General features: G+C 36.1%; 2 protein-coding genes and 1 long non-coding RNA gene across 4 annotated transcripts; all 3 read right to left on the bottom strand.

Moving 5' to 3' along the window:
• Positions 1–1,196: 1,196 nt before the first annotated feature.
• Positions 1,197–2,182, bottom strand: LOC128199264 (uncharacterized). Its single transcript, XR_008251915.1, has 2 exons — positions 1,912–2,182; positions 1,197–1,759 (listed from the first exon to the last, which is right to left on the bottom strand). It is a non-coding gene; the product is annotated as an uncharacterized LOC128199264 (long non-coding RNA).
• Positions 2,183–2,961: 779 nt separating this feature from the next.
• LOC112046421 (presenilin-1) lies at positions 2,962–15,553 on the bottom strand. 2 transcript variants are annotated; one of them, XM_024083033.2, is made up of 9 exons: positions 15,246–15,553; positions 14,626–14,837; positions 13,522–13,731; positions 12,695–12,915; positions 12,051–12,149; positions 11,280–11,327; positions 10,107–10,301; positions 9,479–9,591; positions 2,962–8,766 (listed from the first exon to the last, which is right to left on the bottom strand). In XM_024083033.2, the coding sequence occupies exons 1-9, from the start codon at positions 15,390–15,392 to the stop codon at positions 8,611–8,613; spliced, it is 1,401 nt and encodes a 466-aa protein (XP_023938801.1). In that variant the 5' UTR covers positions 15,393–15,553; the 3' UTR covers positions 2,962–8,610. The 2 variants fall into 2 exon arrangements, with proteins under 2 accessions (XP_023938801.1, XP_023938800.1); XM_024083032.2 differs by having other exon boundaries at positions 11,232–11,327; positions 15,246–15,552.
• Positions 15,554–16,094: 541 nt separating this feature from the next.
• On the bottom strand, positions 16,095–23,909 carry LOC112046429 (26S proteasome regulatory subunit 4). Its single transcript, XM_024083045.2, has 9 exons — positions 23,751–23,909; positions 23,389–23,676; positions 22,453–22,623; positions 22,085–22,213; positions 21,199–21,384; positions 20,523–20,623; positions 17,641–17,737; positions 17,054–17,263; positions 16,095–16,381 (listed from the first exon to the last, which is right to left on the bottom strand). Exons 1-9 carry the CDS (start codon positions 23,751–23,753, stop codon positions 16,247–16,249), a joined length of 1,320 nt encoding a protein of 439 aa, XP_023938813.1. The 5' UTR covers positions 23,754–23,909; the 3' UTR covers positions 16,095–16,246.
• Positions 23,910–23,914: the final 5 nt, after the last annotated feature.

The raw sequence follows: 23,914 nt of genomic DNA, 5'->3' as shown, positions 1-23,914 counted from the left end.
TAATGTTCATTTTATTTAATATTCACATATAACCGTGGGAATACAGAAATAAAATATAGCCTATGACACTCGCAAAATATAACATGGCTTTTTATTGGTAAAAGAATTTAAAATTGAGTTTTCCATGTGGCCTGTACCACATACATACTCAAAGTGAAATATTACTTGAATACGGTGAATCTCCCTGATTTCAATAAAATATTAATTCAAAATCACGATATTCCTTAAAAACATTAGTAGATATTTTTAGAATATGATAATTTATTAACATAAAAGTGATGTTCGGTTGTAATTTTTTATTACTTTTACATTAGATTATAATTCCAACATTGATTAAAATTGATATCATTTTGATAAAAATTTGATTAAAATATCAGTCAAATCCGCGAGTCCACTATATTAATAACTAGCAGAACCTCGCGATTTCACTCGCGTAGTTCCCGTGGGAATAACGGGTTATAAAATATATGTTGCTCACTGATATTGTAGTATTCTATTGATGAACGAATTTTTCAAATCAGTCAAGTAGATTTTTAGTTTATTCGTTACATTCAAAATACAAATCTTCCCTCTTTAAAATCTTAGTGTAGAAATACAGAATTCTTGGGAGTATTTCCCATAACTTCAAGGTGTTGACGAGTCCTTTTAAAGGAGCCGAACTACTAATATTTTTTAACAAAAAAATTAAAACTTATGTTTTCATAAAAAAGGAATTCAAATAATTCCGACATCCAAGTAAATAACACACGCCTTTTCTTGCATTTTAAAATACGTAAAACTTGGCTACGTCATAATTATAAGGAGGTGTAAAAGGGACACATTTTAAGATCCATTTACATAAGAAATATTATTTACCCCGAAAATATTAATTTTAGAACACAGATGTACATTGAACATTTTTAGTTAACACGTTCAGTGCCACCGACTCGCCCGGAGAGTCCACGTAAATTTTATTCCAGCGCCGTAGACTCGCCTCGCGAGTTCAATGTTTTTGCAATTTTTTTTCAAAATGCATGTGTATTTTCTGCTTAAAATAATACTGAAGACTAAATATACACTAATCTAATGAATAACGTGGTGGGCCGGGTGTGCAGACCCAGTTTATAATCGAAAGAAAATAAACTATTCTGCAATGCCTTGAACTCGCTAGGCGAGTTCACTAACATAGATTCTCAAACTTTTATAAATGAAATATATAAAAGGTAGATACTTTTATTTTCATTTTACCAAAAGTCACATTCACTCGTAAAACAACGGCGGATTGTGTTCGACACCTTGTAGGGGCTCGAATTTGGTGTTCACCAAATGGGTACTTCTAAGTTTTTGAGTCTGTCCTTGCGTTTTTGTTAAACGAACGGTGCAGAAAACACAAACTCAACTCTCGGTCTATTACTTTAAGAGTTACAACTGAAAGAGGATCCCTTCGCATTGTTAAAAATTGCCGGCAAAACAAAAGGAACCGGTATTTTTTAACATGAACGCTCTGGTTAGTAAGCAATAAAAGCACTGATAACATTGTTTTTGCCAAGCTCTCATTGGTCAATCTCGAGTGAAGTGTTGTAACAAACCCGACTTTCTTTATATATAGATTAGTGTTAAGCACGACCCTTTCCTTATCGCACGCGTATATTTGTTTTCTATCATTGTGACTTGGCTTTCGATTACTGGACCTGTTGGAGTACCTACTGTTTTAACCCCTGGCAAACGTTTTCTGGACTTTGAGATTCTTGTGTTCTATGTTATTGTGTTTTGTGGTGGCCTGAAAATTTCGAAAGTAATTAAAATGTAACTTTACTCAAAACATCTATACATATAATAAGAAAATCTGTTTATAAAAACAATATAAGATATCAACAATAATCAGTATTTGTAAGATTGAGAGCCACTGCATAAATTACGAAACAAACTTACCTTTTCGTTTATTTATAGTGTTTCTTGCCATTTTCTTTTTGTTAAATTACACCATATACTAGTTAATTGCTTTAAACACGTAACGTACACTGTCACGGCCACAAAAATAACAGAACATAGTTTTTACCCTAACGCAATGCCACTGAACTCGCGTGGCGAGTCGAATGATTCGTATCGCAGCGCCGGCGACTCACCTAGCGAGTCCAACGTAAAATGTAGGCGGCTCCCGAGAAAACATCGTGAAAATCGTAGCGGTAATGAAAGTGTTAATTTTTGGTAAAGAATAATTATAACCCCAGAGTTATGGGAAATACTCCCATAATAGCACCCTGTATAATATTAAACCTAGCCCATAAACTTCCGTTCGAGAGAACATACAAACCCATGAAACCATGGAATTTTCTGGGATAAAAACAAGCCTACATGGCGACATCTCCAAGCTCAAAGTTACATGTTTACATCTACATGAATACCCCAATACATCATAATCGGTTTTTCGGTTTACGGTTTCCAATAACCTATCTATCTGCGGGCCATTTCGCTTACTAAACTTAAGAAAATCTATCTTTTCGTTCATAATTGCTTTTCAGTAACCTACTGACAGATTGTTTGACTATGTAAAGATAGTTTGACTGTTACTGAAAATCGTTCATAGCTATCTATCCGTAATCTTGGGTAGGTTATTGAAAACGGCCGTTAGTTATTATAAGGTTACAGACGGACTTTGCATTTATAGTAAACTAGCGGACGCCCGCGTGCAATTTAGTTTTTAACAAATCCCGCGGGAACCATCGATTTTTTCGGGATGAAAAGTAGCCTATGTGTTAATCTAGAGTAAAATATATTTCCATTCCAAGTTTCAGCAAAATCGCATCAGTAGCCGCAGCGTACAAGAGGAACAAACATACTTACACACTTACACACAAACTTTTGCCTTTATAATATTAGTGTGATGTGAGATGGATGGCTTGGCTTGGGTGGATTGCATTCACTCGTTCATTCACATCATTCAAGACACATCCCTGAATATTCATTTATTAAAACACAAAATATTAATGGTAAGTTTAATATCTTAAACATAAGGCAAATTATAAAGGAAACCATTGTACATATTAATAGACGAGTTATTATAATAAACATACTGAAAATAGTCATAATTAGGTACATCAAACAAAAACAAATCAGATAGTGGAATGTAATTTCATAATAGTATTATACAAACAGCAAATAAATACAAAATAAATAGCGCATAGCATGCGGTATTCTTAAAAAAAATACAAGCCATATCTTTAAGTAATTTCTACACTGTAGAAAACTTTACAATTTCTTAATCCTACTCTCATAATAATATTATTTTTATAAATTTGATATTTTTATTTTCAACATTGTTACAGAAACTTGTAAATTTCATCTAGCTATTTACTATCTTTCAAATTAATAATAATTTATCATTATCATCTATGTAGGTACCCAAAGCCTCTTTGAGGTGATAATAAACTTAATAACGAGACGAGACGAGACGACGAGTAGTTTAGACGAGAGTATATGAATTAATAGATCAATCAACTATGAAATATTGTGATATTTCGTGGAGCTTAAACCCACCACGCTGCGCCATTGCAGAATGGCGGGCTATTAATAGAAATTTAAAACAAACTGATACGTTTTGGTTCGCCGCGGTATTAGATAAGTAGTTTCAATTGTCATATTCGACTTGTGCGACCTACCATTATTATGCTACAATTACATGCTTGCCGAGGCTTAGACGTCCACCAGCCAACGCCAGTAAAGACTTGGAGTTGGTCTGATAAAGGTTGTGTAAGTTGGACGACACGTTTGTTTAGATATACCAACAAACAAATTATTAAAAATGAGGGTATAAATCCCTAGTAATAAATCACACCTAATAATTGTTTAATTAACTTGTTCTGAAATTAATAAAAAATATTTGATTAATAAGCTTAGAACAATTTTTAACATTATATTTCGAAAAACATTTTATAAAAAACAATACATAATTTAAATAAAAAAGTTATGAAATGATTCTACCTTCATTTCTAATTCGTTTGTTGGTAAACTTCAGTATGGCTTTAATATAAACACCCTGTTTCTCGCTGGTTGTCGACGCTTGTCGACACTTGCCAAGCATGTAAATGTAGCATTAGGTTATCGAAAGTGAATTATGAAAAAAATTAAATAATTTAAAAGATACAGTTGTCTCGTCAAAACTGTTATAAAGCCGCGTCATTGGATACGACTCATTCGATTAATTTTCAGCACAATATGTACAACGGATGGGTACTATCTACACATTATGTATGTACATTGTACAATTTATATTATCGTTATTGGTGTTAAATTTTATTGCATTACAAATTTACTACGTACTACTAACTCGCGTATACATATAACATAATATCTACATTAAATCTTTTAGTTTGTAACTTGTATACGAAGCGTCCGTTCACATTGGCGCAAAGTCCAAGGGTAGCAACATGTGTTGTAACATAAAATATATCTGGCTCACTGTTGAGAACGAGTCTCTCAGAATGATAGATTTTAGGCTAAGAGTCGGCGGAATGGTGTTTTTCTTTCACCATTTGAGACACGTGATATTTAATTTCTTAAAATAACTGAACTGCGTTATCATGTAAATCTCAAAAACTTGGGATTGCTGTTTCAGTATATATTACTGTCATGTAAAAACTTGTTGCGTCGCTTCGCTTCGACTCTGTGCCTATGTAGAACGCAAGATGTCTTCAGTCGAATCAATTTGGTACCGTTTACCAAAATATCGACAGTATCATAGATAATACATACATACTATATACGACAGTACATTATTATCTCATATTTCAAATAAGTATTTAGATTTCATATTACTGATATAAATACAGGGTGGAAACGTAGTAGGTGACCGCAGGCGATTATTTTTTTGAAATATATTGCATACCTATATAAAATCTCGATACTATACACCTCGCCTGCACGGTCTAGGGGAACGAGAGAGGAGGCGTTATCAGCCTATTTGAATGGCTTATTACCGGGCCAAGCGACCCTTCCGAGACTTAAGGTAGCATTCCGATCTTGGCAATCGCGACCTGCGACTGCGACCGGGTCGCACGACCCACCATGCCATGGGAACTTATAAGAACGTGAAATGTTTATGAAGCAGCGCCATCTACATCCTAGATTTAAGATTCCAGGATAGTAAATTAAATTACTGTGTGTATGTATTATAATGTTTTTAGAGATTTAAACCGTGTAAGTACGGAAAAAAAACCGAAAAAAAGTATTATTTATCCTTTTAATTTTGTCGCGTAATAGGAAGAATAATGTTTGTATTTCTAAAGCAAAGGGATTATTAAAGATAGACAGTAAGTGTACATTAATTTCAACGAAGTTCAACATGATCATTTGGTCTAGTGGTGCATAACAAAGGTACGATCTAATAATCCTGAGTTCGAGACCGAGGGTAACAATGGAAAACTTTTTGTTTTTCTCAATTGGTTTCTTCAACTATTACAAAATCGAAAATCTCTGCTTTACAAAAAATATGCAGTAGTATTTTTATAACATAATGGATACTATACTAAAAATACCGTAGCTAGTTACTAGATGGCGCTATCACAGGCGTTCCGAAAAAACTTAGAGTAGCCTATCTATTTCCAATAATACACTGTAATCTTTGCGACCCACTGCTTAGTATGAATTTATATGGAGCACTAAACAAAGCCCGAGACCGCGTCGCGCGACCGCCTTTGCTCCTTATAAACTCGCGGTCGCCAAGATCGGAATGCTACCTTTAGACCCACCACGCTGCTACAATCGAGGCGAACTAAACGTTGCATTCGGTTCTTGGCGACCGCGACCGAGTCGCGCGACCCAATTTATATGGAGCACTAAACGAATCCCAGTCGCGCGATGCGGTCCCGGGATTTGTTTAGTGCTGTATATAAATGCATACTGAGCAGTGGGTCGCCATTGCAGCTCGCACTCGCGTGTCGCGGTCGCCAAGAACCGAGTGCTACCTTTACAATGTTTTTTAACTCTTTAATAATTACTATCAAATTTTAGTGTTAACAACCGGGATCGACGACTTAAAGTGCTCTCCGAGTCCCGGACTCTGGACTGCTATTAAGAATTTCTAAAAAAAAAATATAATTTTAAAGCCCGACCCAGTACCTCATGTTTAAAGCCATTATTGACTAACCAGACGCTTCTTCTTACATCAACAAATTTTATATATTCACTGACTAACACACGCACCTCTCTCTCCTCTAGGACTCGAACGTTAAGTCTATAACAATTTGAACTTTATTTAATTTTTACCGTTAAAACTTGGATTTACTAAAAAAAAAAACTATTGTTTTTTATTGCTTACCAAGTCTTTCTTTATATTGCTTAAAAAACACCTACGGCCCATCATACGGACAAATATTCGACCCTGTACATTTGCCTAACTTATTAGTGGACTATGCGATTCGTACTTACAAGGTGTTCACTCACTGGAAACATTCGCTTGTACATCAGTTCGTGCATTGTCTAGTGTGTACTCCAGTGCAAATAAAAATATACGTTTTTATTCATTATAGCCATAGGCGTATATAGCGGGTGGGCCGGGCCCACCCAAGAATGGTCCAGTGCCCACCCTAGGATACTGGGCTACCGATTTGAAATTCTATGATAGACGCGGAAATACTAATAATTTTACACAAAATATCATTTAAAGTATCAAATAATAACCATTACAACTTATAATAAAGAAAAACCTATAATGAAGATTTTGAAAAAGCTAAGCCCACCCCAGGAAGTAATACTAGATACGCCAATGCATATAGCTTATTAGCATGCTGTATTATTAGAACACGGATTACAACATCAGATACTTTTCCGTCAATGAGTAAAGATTTTTTTTTATTTTTTTATAAGCAAGCGCTTAGCTGCAAACACGCCTGATGGTAAACACAACTAACGCAATAGAGTTAAATAAAGTTTCATAGACATTAAAAAAAAAACTTAACTTATGCTGTTACGTTACAAGCGAACGCCCCGGTGAGTGATCATCTTAATATTTACAAGATTTATACAACGCAGTGCCGTAACACGAATCAGTCCAAAACTTAAAGCTACAGAGATACGGAAAGGTTTATAAGGATATCCTAAGGTAGGCATTCCACCGACTTTGCGAAGCTGCGTTCTAGTGGAAAGCGGGTCAATGTAAGCTAACTAAGTTTTTTACTATTTTATTTATATTTATTATAATTAAAGCCGGCTGCATATTATAATTATAATAAAATTTATATAAAATCTTTCAGTAAATTTATAAAATCCCACATAGGTATCAATACTACAGCCATGTTTGATGTGTTTGTTTATCAACAAACAAACTAAAGATTAGATTCACATCTAATAATAATTATAATTAATTTGTTCTTAAATCAATGAAAATAAATTCGATTAATAAGTTTAGGACCTTAACCTAATTCAAGTTTAAGGTTGAATTTGCAAATGCGACTACTTGAATTGAGTGCCAATAAGTTGTGTTTGGCACTCATTGAGTTTGGACGTTTTTTGGTCGCTGATTGTGCATCCACTTTTTAATAGGAGATCAATGTAAAGCAATACCTTTTGCCGGATGTTAGAAATTATCTGACAGAAAATTCTTACAATATGCCACAGACTTTAAGTAACTGTCTATAAATTTGCTTTGTCATAAATAAATTATTATTTTTACTATTATTTATAAGGTAGCTGAAACTCAGGATTTACATAATCTGTGTTTGACTGAGCTTAGCTGCTATGCATATTTTTATTTATTTTATTCTATTAAATAACAATATTAGCAAGGATTTTTAACTTTCATCTTTTATGTCTTCTATTGTCTAAATGCGACAGAGTAAGGGTTAACACGCAATGCGGCTAAACGCGCGCGTTTAATTTTATCTTAGATCTGAAAACGCAAAGAAAACTAGCTTTTTAGATAATAGGCATTACTGAAATTTTTAGTGAACGATTTTACTTTGACTTTAAAACGTGACTTGCTAAGTTTTTAACGTGGTTTGTAAATGCATGTCTTTTGTATTCCATATTTAGAGTACTAGGCGCACGCATGGCGGAAGAACCGCATGCGGGTTAAGTAATTAATTCTTGTTTGAGCGGTAGTCTTCGTTTGTGGTACTAATGAGGTTATGTAGGTGTCAGCAAAATGTACAATGACGCATCACATCATTACGATGACTTTTAATTGCTGCCAAATATCAATTGGGACTTTGATAAATTAATTTATGCTGTAAAGTGTAAATACTAGTACCAGCCTCGTTATTACGTTATTATTATCATATCATTTTACTAGTTGTACTGTATTAAATAACTAATCGTACTAATTTCTATACTCCATTAGCCAAAACTGAATAGTGAATAAAAAAAAACTTATGGGGTTAACCGTGAGTGTGCCTTCATACTATTACTATGGGAGACAAAAACGGCGCACGGCGATAAAAACTTACCCAATTATTGTTTTTAACCAGTTACTAAAAGATGTAGCTAATTCGTGCACTTTTTTGCTTTTTTATGCGTTTTCAGATGTACGTTTGAACGCGCGCGTTTAACCGTAGTGCGTATTAAGCCCACTTGTGTCATATTCTAGCTAAAAACGCAGCTAGCACGGTAATGTCGGGCGTTGGGTGTTGGGCGATACTAAATGAACACCTGGTCGGCGGAGAGCGCATCGGCGAAGGGCTTGACGACCCAGCGCGTGGCGAAGTAGAAGATGAGCCCGAACGTGATAGAGATGGGCAGCGCGGGGAGCGCCTTTTTGAAGATGGCGAGCAGCAGCAGCGTGAGGCACAGACCCTGCGCACACACAATCAATCGTTATCAGCCCACGATATGTTATGTTGTGACGCTCAGACCAATTATAGAAGGACCTGTATCACACTCATAGTCACGAACAAAATTGTCTGTCATTTTCTGAGGAAAACGAGCTTAGATTTGGTATATATCTTATACTAAATTAGAAGTTTTTGCCCGTTTTTTACACAATTCAATTGCACAAAAAGGTATTTTTACGGAGCTCTTTAACCGACGAATACGATTACAACTATTTAACATCGATTCTATAGAGACAGTTTTTATAATCGCATTAGATCGTTGATCATATACTTTGACAGAAAAGTAACGTTTAGCGAGGCAGGCCCTATACTATAATTGGTCTGAGGTTGTGACGTGATAGCCCAGTGGATAAGACCTTTGATTTTGATCCGGAGAGTGTAGGTTCGAATGTGGTCCGGGGCATGCAACTCCAACTTTTCAGCTAAGTGCATTTTAAGGAATTAAATGTCACGGTGAAGAAACATCGTGAGGAAACCAGCATACCTGAGATTTTTGTAAATTCTTTATTTGTGTGAAGTCTGCCAATCAGCATTTGGTCAGCTCAACAGTGAGCCGCATATGTGTTGTTAACTCAGACCAATTATCTTCTATTAGACTTAAATTACACTTAAACTCACCAACAAAATCGTCTGTCGTTTTTCGAACTAAATACTAAAATAACAGCAATACTCACAATAAGTATCGCAACGAAACAGGCAAGTGTGGTGTTCCAGTCTCCGTACGAACTCGCTTTACCGACGAGCACGCTGTAGAAAATGAAGTCTCCTAAACCAAGCTTGACACCCTCTGAAAAAAAAAAGAAATCATATAAATAGTATTAACATTTGACTTTATGAGGACCTATGAAAAGAGGTGATTAATTTTTAAAAACTCGAACGTACTATATGCCGTTATAATTAAAAAATACAAATTTTATTCGCCATGAAATAAGTAAATCAATAATATAATAAATAAAAACTTGAGAGGTGCCCAGGAATACCCGGATGGAACGAAGTTCGCTACAGCTATCGCAATCGCTATAGGCTATCGCTATACATATTGTTATCAATATCACTATCGCATCCCATCCCAACCCATCCTATCCCATCAAATCTTCGAACATTCATCAAAAGGAACTTCGTTCCAAGGATCGAGGGGGCCTTTTGGGGTCTGGGGGCCTTTTGGGTTAGAGGATATCTTGGGGTTAGGGGGTCTTTTGGGTTTGGGCCTTTTGGGGTGGGGGGATTTTTGAGGTCGGGGGTCTTTTGGGGTCGGTAGGCCTTTTAGGGGACGGGTGGGGTCGCGTCTCACTGTTCACTCACTCTCCTCCTCCAGCTCCTGCGGCGGCTGCGGGCGCTCGACGCGCGTGACGTAGTGCGCGGGCGCGGAGCCGTCGCCCTCCACGCGCAGGCGTCGCGGGGCCGCGCCCCCGCCCGCGCGGGCCTGCCACGCCGCGTCGAAGCCACCCTCGCCGTCGCTCGTACGCGCCGCAGTCGCTCGCGGTGCTCGTGATCCTCCTATTGGGCACAGATGAAGATTTCGATTTGACACGCGATTTAGTAATCCACTCATATACCCTCATATTATGTACACTAATAGCCATCTATATAAATAGTTAGATGGGCCCCCCCATATTAAAGAACGCACAATGTTATGTCATTACTCAAAGACGTGCACGCACATCTTAGTATGCAACAAGCGCATGCTGTGACTTAAAAGAATATTTTACTGTTATTTTCTTGTTTAGCCCCATAATTATACCTTCGTGATCATTTTGGAAGTGTAAAAACACAAGCCGCAACACGAGTAATGCGAAAGTTGTTACTTTTAATTCGTAAGTATTTGCGAAACCAATGACAATTCCGCGACGCTTCGGGCCCATCTAACGATCTACGATCGATGCTAATAACATTAAAAGCCAAATCTGCACAATAATATTTTTTTAATATGAGTGGTAAGCAATAGAAATAAAATACAAGCTCTGTTCCCTTGACCATTCCAATATTTTAAATAGATTTTTTAGCCGTTTTTATTTTAAAACCCCGCCCGGGTGTACACTCTTTATTCCTCAGACCAATTATTGTATAGGACCTGCCTCGCCAGACGCTACTTTTCTGTCAAAGTATATGATCAACGATCTAATGCGATTATAAAAACTGCCTCTATAGAATCGATGTTAAATAGTTGTAATCGTGTTCGTCGGTTACAGAGCTCAGTAAAAATACCTTTTTGTGTAATTGAATTGTGTAAAAAACAGGCAAAAACTTCTAGTTTAGTATAAGATAAAGACCAAATCTAAGCTCGTTTTCCTCAGAAAATGACAGACAATTTTGTTCGTAACTATGAGTGCAATACAGGTCCTTCTATAATTGGTCTGAGCTTTATACACAGGAGTAACTGCATTAGTATCAGTGAGACTAGCGAGCTAGGTGAGTTAGTGCACGGACCGGCGTCGCGCGGGTTGAGGGGCCGAAGCTCCCGCGGCGGCGGCTCACCTTCGCCGTCGCCAGCGCCCGCCGCCACCACGCAGTACATCACCGTCGCTGTCGACACAATGCCACATTCTCAAACATGAATTACATCCCGCATAAAGAGTACAGCTAGGCTATTCTGCAACGATATTTTCAAATTCACCTCTATCTGTCTCTGTTTAAAACGATACTTTAGAGTGAGAAAGATAGCAGTGAATTCGAAACTTGAGTTATACAAAACATTGTTAGAGAATAGCCATGCAGGAAAGACAGCAAGTGTTCTGTATACTTTGTAATGTATATGTATAGTACTAGCAGACGTCCTGCGGTGTCGATCGCGTAGGTCTTCGTTGGATTACGGCAATAATACCTATGACGCTCACAAATAACATGGCTTTCTATTGGTAAAAAAAAAACAAAATTTGTGTCAGTACACCCCCTCTAACTTCATCTCTTCATAGTAATAGTTATATAACTTTATACCAAACTTCACTGCGCTGCTTGTTAAATCTTTCAGTATTTTTTTTTTTTTGTAAATTAACACATAATAAGAGCAGACTTAATTTTTTGGACTATACTATTATATTTGGGCTAATATTATAACCTTTCTGTGCCATTTCAATGCCCAGTAACTTTCCCTGGGCAGAAAATTTTAAACATCAACAAGGAATTCTTTTGCCCTGAATATTGTTATACAAAACTTGTTATATTGTTTAGGGAGATATCGACTTTATAGTTGTATTATTCTTAACAGACATTGCATAAAAAAACTAAAAAACCTATAACTTCACTTACATGAGTATATTAATGCAGGAAATATTGGTTCATTTCTCTCTTGAGCTGTTTCCACTAATATTCTCAGTGGCCCTTTTGGTGTGAGAACTGCTATCAAATCTAAAATATTTAACAATAATACATTATAGGAATAATATAATGCAGTAAAATTTTTAGCCTTAAATTACTGACACACTTCACTTTTACACTTAACACCAAATAACTGTAAGGAAAAGTCATTTTGGTTGTCTGATTTTTTTTCATTTGATGCTTCTACAACTTCAATTTTGGTTTTAATGCAATAGTGTAACATATATAATAATCTCAAATGTACTAGTAGTAGGTGACTGTAATTACATTAATATGTTAATTAACATGATCTAATGGTTTTACACAAAACATTTTTTACTCTTTGCGAATATCCAATTAATATCAGCAACTTTTGTCATCCACATCTAATTTTGTCAATGAATTTATATTAACTACTACGTACTTCTAGAGTACAAAATAAATGAAACTTCTGGTCCACTCTGAAGGTAAGGTTGCACTGTGTACAAAAAGCATCCTACCAGGGCTATTATACATAAATAGTTTAACAACTTCAGAGCAGACTTGAAGTTTGGCATTTACTATATTCAATTATTCATATAAATGAAAGTATTTACCCCATATAGAAATTACAGCCAGCACAGCCCAAGTGGTCCACTCTGGCAGATACTTAATGAACACTAGTGCCATCAAAGCGGCAATGAATATCAGGTAGGCCTGTTGAAGGAGCAGGGGGCCCTTCCAGTGGATGACTATCATGCCCATCACACCAAAGTTCCACATCACAAAAAATAGTGTTATGTAATCCATAGGTATGTTATACGCTCTTAGAGCCTCTCTGAAAGGTACAAATGTAATGTTAAAGAAAATTTTTTTTTTTTTAAATATTTTCTTGTAAGCCCAATCTGTGATCTAGGATTATACACAAATGTGTTGAAAGTGTTGTCATGTGGAGGTTGATCCTCATTAGGAGTCAACATTCAGTGTGTCCTGTTTTCAAATGTACAGTATGTTTACATTTCAGCTACCTCTGATAGTTTATTTACCAAGATATTAGGGTGAATAAAGACTCGTTTTTGTATCTTTTGGCTAGCGTCCTAACATCATCTTATACTGTGCAAAGCAAATTTAAAAAAAATAAACAAGAATAATTTGTATTAGTAGAAGAGCTTTTTGCCAGAGCTTGAATGGGAAAGTACTACCGCCAAGCAGCGTTGCTGTGTTCCAGTCTGAAGAGCATAGCTGGTAGTGTAATTACAGATATCTAATAGGACATCTGTTTCAACTGTCCGATTGATGGACACAATGCAGCACTGTGCAATTGTAGGATGTCCTTACATGTCTTGCAAATTGCTCTGTTTAAAGGTGATGGTTTTCCACTTCCCATCACTTGGGCCATCTGCTTGGTCCATAAATTATAAATATAATAAAAAATTGTACTCACTCTATATACAAGTATGAGAACAGGAACAACAACATCAGCGAAGACAGGATGAGCCATCCGTGTATCACTTTGTAACATCTCTTCTTGTACAACACTATGAGCAATATTGTCATGAGGGCAATCACACACAGCAAGATCAACGAGTTGGCCAGGGCATTCCATACTTTGGTTACCGCATATGGACTTTCCTCGTGAAATGGGGTATAGGCTCTGAAATTCACACAAAACTATTAACTACTATTATAAGTTAGCTGTGCTAAGTTTTACCCAAGTGGATTCTGTTCATGTGGTAACATGGGTATAAAAAGAATATGTGGTAATCTAACTTTCAATCTAATAAGATCCAGATCTATATTTCCATTCAGGACTAAAAAGTGGTATATCTATATCATCCTCACTGTTCATTCTATCAAAAAGGCAACACAATAAGTGGAAAAGGCCAACAGGCATTTTGGACTAAGGTGTAAGGTGGAGCTATCCCAACAGGCATTTTGCACTACCAGTATATAGAAATAGAGTTTACTTTTGACCTGTTTCTAGCATATTTATAACTATATTACAGCCTTTCTTGACGAGTACTGTTTACCAACAAATAAATTAGAAATGAAGGTAGAAAATGCATGTAATTTCATAAGTTATTTATTTTAAATTATGAATGGTTTGTTTAAAAATTTTATATAAAATATATTAAACATGTCTAATTGTTCTAAGCTTATTAATCAAATTTATTTTCATTAATTCAAGAAAATTTAATTATTATTATTATTAGGTATGATTAGTGATTTATACCCTCATTTTTAATTTGTTTGTTGATAAACAGTACTCATCAAGAAAGGCTGTAGTATAGCTGATAAAATACTTCAGGAATACTAGGATAATATATAAGTATAACCTATGACACTAATAAATAAAGTGACTTTCAATTGGTAAAAGAATTTTTAAAATTGGTCTATTAGATCCAGAAGTTATACCCTTACAACCTCGCAAACACACAAACTTTACCTATTTATAATATTAGAATAGATTTTTGATTACCAAATCACTTACAACAAACTTCACACGAGTTAATGGGTTGAAATACATAATAGTCAATAAAATACTTACAAATATACATCTTTGACAGAGTAGAAGCTGATTGAAGAGATGGTGGCGACTACAACAATCATACACAAAGTCACAGGCACAAAGAGTTTTATTACATGTCTGGCTCCATATTTGAGCTCCAGCTCTTCTATTTGTGTCTCCGTCGGAGGATCCGGAGGGGCTTGACCTGAGCTGCCCACTGCACTTGACATTGCTTCTGATGGCTCCACGCTCTTAAATTATTAAAGTATTTCATAGTAAACAGTGGCATAAATACACCATCAGAGACTTCGGATGAAGTCACACAAAAATTCAAAGTTTTGAAGGTTGGGGTAACCACTTTTAATGTACTTTTATAGTGAGTATGTTAGACTGATATCTTATTTTATAGTTAGTCTAGTAATAGTACAGTTTAAACACTTGATTTTTACAATAGAATAAAGAGACTAGTAGCAAATACAATTGATTAACTGAATATAAATGAATTAATCTTACGATTAATATTGGTGTTATTGTAAGTGCTAAATTAGTGGCACTCACAGTTAAGTGATATGTTACTGTGATACATATGAAAAAAAGTGTATGATAAGATTAGTCATAGATGACTACATTCTAACATGTATCGTAAAGTGTCCACCTACACCATAGTTCCGTTGCGTGTCGGGCTTTGTTTTGCGTTTTCTCGCAATTCGCTCAGCTACATCCCGATCGGGACGCGCTTCAGCTATGTGGCCATCCATGAGTGCAGTGTGCTCGGTCGCCTCGGTGTCGCTACCGGTGTCACTCATTCATAAACTGTTTTTAATGTCATATTAAATCACTACATTAACATGATTCTACAAATAATGCTAAACAGAATCCGATAACATTCAAAAATCAAAGCTTTGGAAGCAAAAAAAATATTCAGTTTCCCGTTAGCAATTTGTCAAATAATTATGACATTGACACATATGCAATGCAACTTACTATGACACAATCATGACAGTGACAGCGTATACAGAATACAAATTCATAATCGGACGGACGGAGTTACTCTGTCTACGGACCACAGTACCTCCTCGACGAGAATGTGTAGGGGTGGATTTCTTTTTTATTATGTTACGCTTTTACATACTCGCTTGTACCGAATCGTAAATGTATGCTTTCACAAATGGAAAACTACATTACCAAAGGAATATGGCCTCAATTTTATCCTGGATAGAAATGTGGGCGTTCGCTGGTTTAAACTAATACACATTTAAATTAAACACATGCAAATTTAAGTTTGTTTATGTCACGCTTTCACGTCCAAACCGATTTTAATAATACTTTCATCAATTGAAAGTAACATTACAACGAGCTATGATTTTCCCTCGTATTTCTAAGGGAATGGAAATTATGCGGGCAGGTTAGAAGGCTATATTTTGTCCACGTATTCCCACCAGAACGAACGGGAACTACGTGAGACACTAGTCTTAGTAATTAATAACAAGATAAGTAATAAAAGAAGATTTTTAAATTACATTTTATTATTTCAAGCATACTTTTACATTCAGTGTGATCTAGAAATTTCTTCATAAAAGTTATTTCTATTATTTTGTTAAATCTAATAATAAGTAAAAGATTCAAGAAATTCTAGAAAACTTGATTAATTATAATGCAATTAAAGATAAAGGCCTTCTGGTGTGCCTTCCTTCTTGCGATAAAGAACACTCTCCTTGGACTTCTTGAAGTCTTCATTTGTTACCTTCATACGTCTCTCTCTGAGAGCCATCAGACCAGCTTCTGTACAAATTGCCTAAAAATAAACAGAATATTATATTGTCTGTGTACTTAACATGGATGATTATTTCTTTTTATTGGGAGTCTTTCTTTGAGTGATTACAGTCACTCTGTATACTAAGCAGATGAGTTGTGTGCTGTATAAATGATATGGGTCTACAGGGCCCCCTTATGTGTGAAAGCAAAATTTGTAAAATGTAAGTAATCCACAATCTCTTTTTTTCCTGGGTCATATTTATTTTAAGCGAGCATTTTTGTTTCTTTAGTGAGAAATCTTCACCCTTCATTTGGGTCCCCCAATTAATTTCAAGACATACTAAGCCACTGGCTTGTGGTCACTCATCTATACTAATATTATAAAGAGGTAAAGCTTGTGGTATTCACATACAACAGCCAATCACATGGCCAAGTGCGGAAACAGCCCAGAAGGAAGAAGAAGCTTGTGGTATTGTAGAGGGTAATCTACTGAACCAATTTTGAAAAATCTTTTACCAGCTACGTTATTTGTGAGTTTCATATGCTATATTTTTTCCCCATATTCTCACAGGAACAAGAACTATAAGCATTTATGTTATGTGATTTTAAGGCAGCTACTGAAACCATTGACACATACACATACATTTTTCAAAGAAGGCAAAAGCATGTTCTTCATTTATCATTAAACTTGATATGATGTTTCATATGTTACCTTTATATCAGCACCAGAGAGATCATCTTTCGACATGATTAACTCTGAGAGGTTGACATCATCGGCGAGTGTCATTCGTGATGTGTGAATTGTAAAGATCCTTCTCTTTGTCTTTTCATCAGGCAATGGGAACTCGATCTTCCTGTCTATACGGCCGGGCCGGATGAGGGCTGGGTCCAGTGTTTCTATCCTATTTGTGGCCATGATTACCTGAAATAACAATTTTACACATTAATATTTGAATAACTTTTCAAAAATATAGAAGTATTAATTTTTGCTATGACTTTTTTATTGCTCACTCAAGATGACAAAAACAACAAGGAAATGCAAATGATTGGAACACATATTTTTACTGCCAATGGTAATGGAAGAAATTAGTTCCATTTTTTTCACTACATGGAGACAATTTTAAGTTTTGTGATGGTTATAATAATAAACTGCAGTTTGCGCCAAAAACTTTGTTGGTCTATAATTATATCTGCGCAAACACGAATTTCGACTAATAATTTTGGCTCTTTGGTTAATGTGTGCACAATTTTTGGTATTGAGGTTAGAGCTTACTTAATGTGAATAATAATATTACATACTTTAACATCTCCCCTCGAGTCGAATCCGTCTAACTGGTTTAAAAGCTCCAACATGGTTCTCTGAATTTCTCTCTCACCTCCAGAGTTAGAGTCATAACTGTAAAATTAAAAATTAATATTTTTTTTTTTTTTTGTTCTGTTTATCTCATGCAATCAGTCGGCAGACTATGAGCAGAGTTGTTGTAGAAAAATTTGGCGATTAGAAGCAACATTCCCCAGCGGGAGCAGCTCCATGTAAGTGTCATATATGGCTTTTAATCAAGTATTTGCCGTCTTTTCAATCGCCGTATCGCCTGTGGTATTGTTAATTGAACAGCCAGGTGGTTCGGATGGTTTCTGAGTCTAGCTTTGTAGTTGTTGTTACTAGATTTTATTTCTTCTTTCACTGTTGGCATTTGTAGATACTCGTGAATTTCTGGTATTTTCAGAAACCAAGGCGCGTTTGACACTTGCTTCAATACATAATTCTGAGCTCTTTGAATAATGGTAATGTTGGACTCGCATGCAGATCCCCACAGCTGGATTCCATACATCCATATTGGTTTAACTATTGTCTTATAGACAAGAAGCTTGTTTTCCAAGGACAGCCTGGAGTTCCGAGCGAGCATCCAATACAACCGTCTATATCGGTAGTAGATCTCATCCCTCTTGGTTTGAATGTGTTTTTTCCAAGTTAGCCTTCTATCCAGGTGCATGCCTAGGTATTTGACGTTGTCGCTTTGTGGGAGCTGATTGCTGCGTAGAAACACTGGAGGGCAGTTTCCTCTACGAAGTGTGAATGTCACATGAACCGATTTATTGGTGCTTGCTTTTATTTTCCATTTAGTCAGCCATTTTTCGATTTCATGTAAGCTACGTTGCAGGATTTCTGACGCTTTTTCAGGACATTTGTTACGAGCTAGCACAGCAGTGTCATCTGCAAAGGTTGCTACGACAACGTCATTACCTTGGGGTAGATCGCTTGTGAAAATCGTGTACAGTATTGGACCCAACACAGAGCCTTGCGGGACACCAGCTCTGATTGGATAGAACTTGGAGGTAAATTCATCTTCTTTTACTTGGAATATTCTATCGCTGAGATAAGACTCAATAAGTCCATAAAAAGTGTGAGGTAACAGTGTTTTGATTTTGAATAACAGCCCTGTGTGCCATACCCTGTCGAAGGCTTGCTGTACATCTAGAAATGCGGAGGAGCAATATTCTTTATGTTCAAAAGTATCTCTAATAGTTCTGCATACTCTATGAATCTGCTCTACAGTACCGTGTTGCTGTCGAAAGCCAAACTGATGGTCTGGAATAACGCATCTTTCTCGGAGTTCCTTCATAAGTCTACGGATCAAAACCTTTTCGCAGACTTTCGATGTCACAGGTAATAAACTAATCGGTCGGTATGATGTTATTTCATGAACTGGTTTTCCAGGCTTTCCAATCATTACAATTTGTGAAACTTTCCACAGTGCTGGGAAATATCCTATTCTCATTATAGCATTACATAGAATCGTAAGGAACACGATGCCTTTTCTGGGTAATTCTGTCAGGACCTTTTTATCGATTAAGTCAAACCCTGGTGCCTTTTTATCTGCCATATGTTTGATTAGATTGGTGATTTCTTTTGGACTGGTAGGTTCCATAGGCAGATTTAACTGAAAAGGCTGACTTAATACCTCTGCTATTTCGGTGTCATTAGTGTTACAGTTAGATTCATGTGGTGTGAATATTTTCGAGAGGTGATTTCCGAAAGCATCTGCTTTCTGTTGCTGGCTTCGTGCCCATAAGTTTCCATCCAATTTGAGTGGTGGTTTGGGTTTCACAGGCTTGTTACAACTTCTGCAAGCCCTATACAGTGAGTAGTCAGTCGCACTTGTGGCTGACAGGGATTCCAAATAGGATTGCGTTGTGGCATCATTTACTACTGCTAGGATACTCTTTAGATTTTTTATAGCTCTGTTAAATGCAGCCTTATCTTCTGGATGCCTAGTATTGTGCCATGTTCTGCGTAGCCTTCTTTTTTCCATAACTTGGTATTTTATTTCAGCTTGAACCACTTTGTGTCTTGGTTTTGGATTGGACATTTCTGGTGTTGAATTCCAGCAAGCTGACTGCACTACAATCATAAACGTGTGGGCGGCATTGTCTATATCTTCCTTTGTTTTAAGGGGTATTTGAAGCTCTAACTCATCAGAAATTATTGTTTTAAATGCTTCCCAATCTGTCCATTTGTTATAAAGTTGGAGCCGCTTCGGTTTAGTCACAGCATCTGAACTCATTCTCAATATAACTGGGATATGATTAGATGATCCATCCAATGTTGAGCTGATTGTGAAGAAGTGCCGGGACAAACCTTTACAAATAAAAAAGTCCAGCAAGTCTGGTAATCTATTCGGATCGGTAGGCCAGTGCGTCGGTTCTGAAGTTGCTATAGTAGTAAGATTATTGCTGTCCACACTCTTCTTTAGTTCTCTACCTCGGGTTGTTATAAGCCTTGAACCCCAGTGAAGGTGTTTGGCGTTCCAATCTCCTCCTACAATAAAACGGCTACCAAGGGTTTCAAAGTATTTCGAAAATAACTCTACTGATATTATGTGCTTAGGTGGACAGTAAACTGCAGAGATATTGATATAAAATATAAAATAAATATATCTAGAATAAACATTTTAGGGATTCCTTCAGCAATGGCCATATAACAATCTTAATTTTTAATACATCACTTTGTAGCATTGATGTGAGTTATAAACATGACTATCATCCTATTGAGCACTGTTTTCAAGTAAATTTACCAAACATGCAAATAGAACAAAAAGACTAAACCCTGCACCAATGAAGGTTTGTTATGAGACTATCTATAAATTAAATGAAGGTTTATGCCAATGCTATCATCTTACCGTTTGGTGCCCACAGCATCAATTTCATCGATGAACACAATAGACGGAGCGTGTTCCTCAGCCACACGAAACAGTTCACGCACAAGCTTAGGACCATCACCCTGTTAAAGAAAAGAATATTCATGAAACTTAATGTAATAAACCTTTCAACATTAATAGATAAGACATTGTCATAAATCTCATATTAAAATTGAATTGTAGCCTATAAATAATCATGATTGGGCATGAGCTCTGAAGCCCATCATGCTGCTCCAATGTAAGTTTGTGGAATAAGGGTCATAATGCTTTACTCTCTATCACATAATAACCAACCCCTGTAGCCAAGTAGTACGACAATTCTCTTTCTACGATCGCAAATGCTTCAAAAACTAGAAAAATGTATGGGAATGACATTTGCTAACAACAGGTCATGGTTAAGATCTGTCTGTCCCATAGATTTTTCTAGTTTTCGAAGCGTTTGCGATCATAGAAAGAGAATCGACGTGCTACTTGGCTACTGGGGCTGAACTGTCAGCTTAAAATACTCTCAGAGGCATAGAAATGCTACAGCACCAAATTTTGACTCCAGGCTTGTACTGAGAATTTCTAAGGAAGCTTAAAGCAATAAATCACAGCGTTAACTACTCAAATACCAACAATGGCTGCAATTGCAAGGTACTAAATAAATAAATCTTACCAAATATTTTTGGATGAGTTCAGAACCAACAACTCGCAGGAATGTTGCAGATGTCTGGTTGGCTACCGCCTTGGCCAGCAAGGTCTTCCCTGTGCCAGGTGGCCCGTAGAGTATGACACCTTTTGGAGGTTTGATACCCATCTCTTCATAATACTCTGGATGGGTTAGAGGAAGCTCCACTGATTCCTGTTGTAGTAATATAAAAAAAAGTTTTATAATTTTTTTTAGACTGATTGGATTCTCCACATATATGCCATATACTCCACATACTGGATCTGGCATCTGCATAGTCCATCAATCCATGGAATGCTTCGATATTTGTCTCTTAACAAATAAAGGTAATTTTGATCATTGTTCTATAAAAAGTTTGGCTAATGAAAGTATAGACTGAAATTGCCTGCCAAATTAAAAAAAAATCAAGAGTGAATTCAGAAAATTATAGTGCAAATACTGGATTATCTGAGTTTACAATAAAAAAAAAACAATTTAATGAATCACGAAAACCATTTCAAGCCATTTCAGTCTCTACTTTTGTTAGCCAGACTCTAACACAAATATTTTCTAAGGTTGTAATTAGTTAGTTGTAGTTGTAGTCTGTCAGATATGCATTAGCAACCTTAAAGGCTAGGATTGCCTTTTCAATTCAATTCAATTTTGATTTTATGGCTTGCTGCTATACCAACTGGGTACAATTTACTTCGGACTGCCTTTTATCTATTTTGGTTAACTGCTTTTGAATAGTCTTATTGAGTATCATAACATAAACAAAGTAATTTCTCACTGTCTTTTTGCTTGGATCTTTTAAATTATGAATGAATGAATTTCAATAATTGTATTGTAGATTAAGGTTAAATATGTCTCACTTAGTTAAACATTCTAGACATACCTTGATCTCTTGAATCTGAGTATCCAGTCCTCCGATATCAGCATAGGTCTCTTGTGGAGCTTTCTCTAGCTTCATGACAGATACCATAGGGTCTGTGTCATCACCTAATACACCAACCACTGCATGAACCTGTAGGAATATTTTATAGTCAAAATCATACAATATAAAAGTGTCTTGTCTGAGGTATATATAACTATTAGGCAAGTTCAAAAATTACATATTAAAAAACAAATTTTGTGTTTGTGTTGTACCTAAAATAGCTTGAACTTCATCTTGTATTAATTTTCAAATTTAACTCCTGTGTCAGATCCAGACAGCCATGAATTTATTATTTCATCAAGGTTAAATTTTGATGATGTAATACACACCTTATGGTTCAACAGAACAGAGCAGCCAGGCTCCAGCTGGTCCTTATCTACAAAGGACAGGATGCTGACATAGTGCTCACTGCCCACTGAAGTGGAGACGATAGCATGATTGTCATCTATGATCTCCTCCAGAGTTCCCACCGACATGGGAGTTCCTCTTAGGTCATCAACCTGGTAAACATAAAAGCCCCTTATTGATAGTTTACAAACACAGCGGAGTACAAAACAAGATTTTTCTGGCTAGGTACATAATAACCACTCGCAAGATAAATTCTAAAATAGATTTCTCCTGGAGAGCTAACATGCAACTAACACTAACAATACTTGTGAAGAGACGTAGACAAATTTCAACTAATAGCAGCTCAACTGGATAAACCACTATCTTTGTTGAGTTGCAAACAAAAGAGATGGGGAGTGCCTACTCTGCTTCTTGTCAGTCAATATTTTGTCCATTTCTCTTCACTTGGTCCCATGCTAGGCCTATAAGAATACCTACTGGTTTTGCTAGGTACATATACTTGGCTGGGATGTTTTACCCAATCTGGGCACTTGATTAACTAAAGACCACATTTAAGTATTATAGCTAGGCAAGTAAAGCAGTAAATATGTACAGGTTCATATAAACATCTTTTAACAATTTGTATTTGACTATTGAAGATTAACACTAGTTTATTCTCAACATAAATCAACAATTTCATTAAGGTTCCCTATTTTTAAGAATGTAATAATTTTATATAAAGTATTTAGGTATGTAGTAGTCTACTTTATAGTATTGTAATCTGTGGTTTCCGAAGCTGGTGTCATAGTTATAATTTTTATTTAAATTACCAATATGATAATGTGATTGTGTACTATGATGTTGTTTGTAAGCCCTCAATAAAATAAAATAAAATAAAATAAAAATAAAGTAACAATAGATCCAGTACTATATCATACCTTAGACCTTTCTTCTTCAATTTTCTCTTCCTGGGGCTTAAGCCTTTCTTGGTTACGAATAAACTCTTCTTCCATGAGCAAATAATCTTTGATTCTTTCCAGTTTCAGTAACTTTAGCCTACACCGAGTGTGTGGCGTCACCTGGGGCAGTTTCAGGGCGGCATCAGGCCCTTTTGCTTTGCGCTTCTTCTTCCCGACTCTTGTGGGGATCGGAGGCTCATATTTCTTCTTCTTATCTTTGTCATCTTTTTTGTCTCCACCGCTTCCACTGCCTGATTGATTTTGACCCTAATATTGATGAAAATGTTGTGAATAATAAATAACAATTTATCAATTGTTGACGTGCTTAGTATAATCCTTACCATTATCTAGCCTGTTCTCTTTAAGAAATTATATTATCGTTGTAGTTTTATAACTTTACAATATAATGAAAAAAGAACAGTCAGCAGCACTCCATTACAAAGCGAAATTTTGTTATTTTTAAAATATAGTCTGTGCCTGTCAATTTCGGAATAGATTAATAATT

The sequence above is a fragment of the Bicyclus anynana genome, chromosome 21 (assembly GCF_947172395.1).
Source record: "Bicyclus anynana chromosome 21, ilBicAnyn1.1, whole genome shotgun sequence".
NCBI classification, from domain to species: domain Eukaryota; kingdom Metazoa; phylum Arthropoda; class Insecta; order Lepidoptera; family Nymphalidae; genus Bicyclus; species Bicyclus anynana.
This window is presented reverse-complemented; position numbering and strand designations above follow the sequence as displayed.

Bases quoted from the DNA above. Each gene is read 5' to 3' on its own strand.
- LOC112046429 (XM_024083045.2), bottom strand. The intron at 22,624-23,388 runs GTATGATATAGT...TATGTTTACCAG, and splicing joins TTGAAGAAGAAAGGTCTAAG to GTTGATGACCTAAGAGGAAC. The intron at 22,214-22,452 runs GTGTGTATTACA...ATATTCCTACAG, and splicing joins CTGTTCTGTTGAACCATAAG to GTTCATGCAGTGGTTGGTGT.
- LOC112046421 (XM_024083032.2), bottom strand. From the start codon at position 15,392: ATGAGTGACACCGGTAGCGACACCGAGGCGACCGAGCACACTGCACTC. The intron at 10,302-11,231 runs GTCCGTGCACTA...TGTGCCCAATAG, and splicing joins CCTCAACCCGCGCGACGCCG to GAGGATCACGAGCACCGCGA. The intron at 8,767-9,478 runs GTGAGTATTGCT...GTGTGTGCGCAG, and splicing joins GTTTCGTTGCGATACTTATT to GGTCTGTGCCTCACGCTGCT.